Consider the following 5,430-nt stretch of genomic DNA (forward strand, 5'->3'; position numbering starts at 1 on the left):
AATATTTAAAAGTTAGTGAAAAGCTGATGTGACAGAGTCTGAAAAACAATTCTGGGTCTGAGGATAAACTCACCAATTTCTTTTTTTCTTGCCCCCCTTAGCACTTGAGTTTTGAGATGCAGTTAGGTTACTACGAGTATTTAGTAATTACATTGAGGTTTATTAATAGCTTAGATTTTTGTTTAAGTATTCATAATAAAAATAAATTGGTGGGCGTTATTGTTTCTGTATATAAAAATAAAAAATCTCTATCTCCTATATTTTCTTTTCCAAAATTGGTCCATTATTTTTGTATGCCATTCATATTTGCAGAAAACAACACCAAAAAAAAAAATAAAAATAAAAATAAAAACAGTTCATGAAAAAATAGGAATATGTTTTGACATACTTCACATACACAAAAGTGGATGTATGTGAATAAATGTGATGCACGGTTTAGCCAACTTATGGTGAAGATTGAAGAATCAATGTATGTCGACATCCATAACGTAGCTTTCATGAACATAGAAGTGGCATACAATGCATGAAAATATCGCTATTTTGCGAATATGAAGTTATGAGCAACGAAATATTGAAATGAGAAGAGTATGAACCCAATATGAAGACATCTAAAGAATTAACAAGGTGACCACCTTTCAAAATTCTTATAAATTTTAATGTTGTACTCCTTATAAGTTGTTGGCATAATAATTACAGTCAATTTTTTGATTTGGTTTTGAGTTTTCATTTCATAAGTATTATTTATTTTTTGGTGTTAAGAAAGGCATAGAAGATTGCATCGGACAGTGATATATAGAAGGGATTTGATCTCAAGTTTTAGGTATCACCCTAAGATTATTACCAACTAAACTAATTGACATATATTAGAAATTGTTCAATTAGCTTAACATTAGTCATAGCTCATAATTAGTACTCATAGTTAAAGCCCAAAATTCTTTTAGTCATTGGTATTAATTTGAAGGTAGCCATAAGTCATGGTAGATATATTCCCTTCAAAAAAAAAAGTTATGGTAGATAAATATTTAAAAAAAAAAAATTGATTAAGTTATACTTCCTCCGTTTTCATTTAGTTGACATGTTCATATCAAGGAGAGGAGAGAGAATGATAAAACAAGTGGGGTAAACTAATACATGTGAAGTATAAATCTTTATCCAATAAAGAATTGTGTTAACTAAAAATAAACTTTCTAAAATGGAATATGTGTCAACTAAAAATAAACAAAGGTAAGTATCTGTCATGACTACCATATTTAGCAATACTATAACTATGATAAATCGTTAGGAATAACTATTAAATTTTGGTTATGGGGTTTAGGGATCTAATTCCATAGCCCACGCCTTGTTGCCTCATTAGGTTATGCTGGATCATGCCAAATTTATTGTGTATTGAGTTCGCCTACCTGCTAGTATGGTACATTTCATCGTCATCCCTAATAAATCATGTTGGCTCGAAAACTTTGAAAAATAATATTGGGTAGAAATCTGGAAGGCCAAAAGTGAGGCATTTCTTATGGAGGTGCTGCACAAACACTCTTCCTACTCGTAGCTTATTTCATTACAGGCACCCAATTGAAGATCCCAGATGCCCTTGTTGTGGTTTCAGCTGCAAAACCACTGCCCATGTCCTTATTTCTTGCCCTTCCATTCGTTCCTTGTGGGAAAGGTTTGGCTGTAATGCTTCTCTAGATATTGGGGGTGCTACTTCCTTTGGTGAGATTATTCTGCTGTATGAGCACACTTTCCAGAAGGCATTATTTTTAGTCTGGCAGCTTTGGAGCAGGCGCAACAAGTGGGTCTTTGAGTACATTTGGGAAGCTGAGGAAATATTTCTTCATCATCACAGCAGGTGGGTGGTTGATTTCAACCTTTATAATGAGAAGATATATGGTGTCTCAAAGCTAGCTCAACCTTCCAACAGGTGGATGTGATTAAAATTAATGTGGATGCTTCGACCAAGGATGAGGGGTCGATTGGTTTGAGTGTGGTGGCTCGTAACAGCTTGGGGCATGTCCTTTTTGCTGCTGTAAGACGAGTCAAGGCCAGGTGGGATCCTTTTGTGGCCGAATGTAAAGCAGCAGCCTTTGGATTAAGGAAGGCAAGAAAGCATGGCTTCACAGACTTGATCATGGAATCAGATTCACAACTTATGGTTTCGAAGCTCGAGAAGAACTCCTTCAACATGTCCTCGGTGGACAGCATTCTAGAAGACATAATTGTTTCTAGCTCTAGTTTGGTCTCATGTTAAGAGGCATGGTATGGTAATTATGTAGCTCACCATCTTGCGAGATTAGTTCCGGTTGGTTTTGAGCAATGTTGGGTAAATCATGTCCCTACGGAGATTTCCCCGTACGTTCTTGTTGACACTCTTTCAATTAATTAATAATATGCTCTAACCGGTTTTCAAAAAATAGTCATGGTTGTGCATTACCCTACGCATGCTATATTCATAATTTATATTTCGGTCTCCCTTATATTAGTTGGTTTAAAGAGGGTGAGCCACGAATGACTTCGCTTGTTGTAAACGAAATTTGATTTTGTTTCTACAAAAGAATTCCGGGACCTGAGTTGTGGGGTAGTCTGATGGTCAACTCAGTCAACTGTGTTTAGAGAGAAAGTTTGTAGAGAGAGAGTGGAGAAAATTAATTACCAGTCGGCTAATCTGTGTAGATTAGTATTTATAAGAGAAGATTAACTAACTTGATTAGGGTTAGGAATAGGGTTTCTGGCCATGGTGGGCCGAATTAGGCGCTGCTGGCCAGATTAGGGTTTCTCGGGATGCGTATTGTGCACAATTATGGAATATTCATGTTCTAGGGTTTTAATAAGGGCATCTTGGTAATTTCTGTATTTAACGAATGTGGGCCCACAGGGGGTGCAAACAGATTCTAAATCTTCAACATAATACAATCAATCAACTTACATGGTGAATTAGTATAAACGCTTTTATTTGCTAGTTGCTCAAAAACTACAATTACTATGTGTTGAATTAGACATCAAACTTCAAAAAGTTAATTCAATTCAAAGTAAGATTATATACAGAAACTTTAATTAATTTTTTATTTAAGAGCAAAGGCAATTTATTAAACTAATCTATGTATATCTTGATCTTGATCCGACGTTGATTGAGTCATTCAATCATATATACCTACTAGTACAAATCTTTAGTAAGACGATAAGGTGGAAAATCATTGCATAACATAAATGGATCCACAAAGTTAGTGTTATGATAATCGGACAGACTATAATTCTCATATTTTCCTTGGACATATACGATATACTTCATACTAGTAAATCGAAAAAATAATTTAATGTTGACGTCAAAATAAGGTATGCTCTTATCTTGCCACGCCAGACTCAAGTAACCAGTGAATTTGATTAGCTTTATCTTCATTGTCATTATCTGACTTATTAATAATGAATGTTATGCTACACTTACATATGGCTACATGCATCCAACAATTGTCACCGGTGGATTAAGAAACACTATATATACTAGCCATATAAAATGATCATTTTCACTACTAAATTTTTTTATCTAATGCAACCCTTAAATCCACTGCCTTAGATATCGAAAACCGTGTTGTGTTAGGCCTTATATTGTCGCGAATAGCATTCGCTGGCGTTGTATTAGGCCTAATGCAACGGTGAAATAAGCTTATAGCCGTTGTATTAGCCATATTTAGCTTATGTGATGGCCATATCTAACTGACACCACGATCAAATTGTTAATAATGTTAAAGGACCAACTCAACCAAAAGTTTAACTTAATGGGTAAAACTCAGAATTGGTTCATAACTTTATATATTGTATCACGCCGCCTCACAGGAGAGCCCTTTAGGCTTGAATGAAATGTAGATGTAACATGGACCCTCTGCATACCATGCGTGAAATATTCCACTTAGAAAGAGGGGTGAATGAGATTTGTTTCCATGATTATTGTTAAAGGACCAACTGAACTAAAGCTTAAACTAATGGTTGAAATCTAGAATTGATTTAAATACTCTATCAAATACTTCACTTGTCCTTTTATTGCCGTAATATTTGTGTTTTGACTTTATTTGCATAATATCCTTATGGTAGCTTTAGCTTATATACGGTTGAATTCCATGTATGGTTTATACAATCTATCAGTCGATTTTACGTAAAAAATAATAGTCACTTGAATCTCATCGAATATGTTTAGATGTATACTTTCAGATGCCAATTTTTTATAATCTTTACCCATAAATAATTGAACACATTAATGATTAAAGTAGTGTGTTGGTTACTACAATTATTACTATGATAAAGTATGATGGACAAAAAATAAATGATGCCAAAATAGTCACAATGAATTCTAAAAGGATAAAGATGAAGAAAAACCAGGATTATTCTTCGAAAACAGGAGGAAGTAATGTCATTTTCATGTAGTTGCCAAGCTTGGAGGAAATGAAAATTCAGTGGGCAAGGTTTGGTTTCTCGTCGTATAATATTTAGGTATTGCCTAAACAAACGACAAAAAGGTAGGGTATTACATCTCTAGTACTCCGTATTAGGAACATAATTAAGATGTTGATTGTACTAGAGAAACTATTATCCAAAGTTGATGATAATTTTAGGATTAATTAACATAAAGTATATAAAATACATAATTAATTATTTAATTATGATTATATGCTATATGCCTATGTCACTACGGGTTATATGTTTAATTTATGCTAATGAGGACAAATTAAAGGAAAAACAAAGTAGTAACAAATTAGTGGCTAACTCACTCCTACTACGTTCTAATTCATGATTTGATTCTATTATTTTTAATTCTAGTATATATTGTATAAAGCCACATCATAAAGAAGGTCAAGTGAAATGTATGACACGACTAATACTTTTGAGAGAAATAGTTTTCTAAGCTCCCTTAGTAATGATTGCACGAAAGATTAAGCGTGCATGTTTATAAACAAAGCAAAACATAAGTTAAGTTTCATTGTTGAGAGAAGATAGATTATTGTCCGAATTTAAAGTATTTTTAATTTTCAAAACAGTAGATGTATTTAAGGAAGATATTTGGCCGTTATGAAATTAATTTATCCTTATTCCTTTCACTTTATAAACTCATTTCGATGAAAGAGATGTCTAAGTTAAAAAGAAAGATGATGAAACATTAAAAAAAACATTAATCATAAATATCTTCTTGCATATATGTTGGTCAAGCTCCAGCACTAAATCAGATCACTCACAAGGTAAAACACCTACTAAAGACAAAAAACATGTAATACGAAGTTTTATACGCTGATAAACAAACTTCAAATACAATGATAGTATTTTTAAAAAAATTCATAGATCATTTGATGAAATTGCCTTCAAAGTAATATTGTAAAAAGAAGTGTTAATAAAATACAAGCACACTCATTGAAATGTTGACAAAACTCAGATGACATAAAAAAAAAAATA

At 33.0% G+C, this 5,430-nt stretch overlaps 1 protein-coding gene across 1 annotated transcript; it reads left to right on the forward strand.

Annotated features, from left to right (window-relative positions):
* The first annotated feature begins 1,192 nt into the window (after positions 1–1,192).
* LOC145578222 (uncharacterized) lies at positions 1,193–2,245 on the forward strand. The gene is made up of 3 exons (XM_081635580.1): positions 1,193–1,224; positions 1,604–1,846; positions 1,903–2,245. Exons 1-3 carry the CDS (start codon positions 1,193–1,195, stop codon positions 2,243–2,245), a joined length of 618 nt encoding a protein of 205 aa, XP_081491706.1.
* Positions 2,246–5,430: the final 3,185 nt, after the last annotated feature.

This window comes from Chenopodium album, chromosome 14 (assembly GCF_948465745.1).
Source record: "Chenopodium album chromosome 14, dcCheAlbu1.1, whole genome shotgun sequence".
Taxonomy (NCBI): domain Eukaryota; kingdom Viridiplantae; phylum Streptophyta; class Magnoliopsida; order Caryophyllales; family Amaranthaceae; genus Chenopodium; species Chenopodium album.

What these genes read in the sequence shown, in the direction of transcription:
- LOC145578222 (XM_081635580.1), top strand. Translation starts at nt 1,193, where the DNA reads ATGGAATATGTGTCAACTAAAAATAAACAAAG. An exon ending in TCAACTAAAAATAAACAAAG is followed by an intron (nt 1,225 to 1,603) that starts GTAAGTATCTGT and finishes TTGTGGTTTCAG; the next exon opens with CTGCAAAACCACTGCCCATG. An exon ending in TTTCTTCATCATCACAGCAG is followed by an intron (nt 1,847 to 1,902) that starts GTGGGTGGTTGA and finishes TCTCAAAGCTAG; the next exon opens with CTCAACCTTCCAACAGGTGG.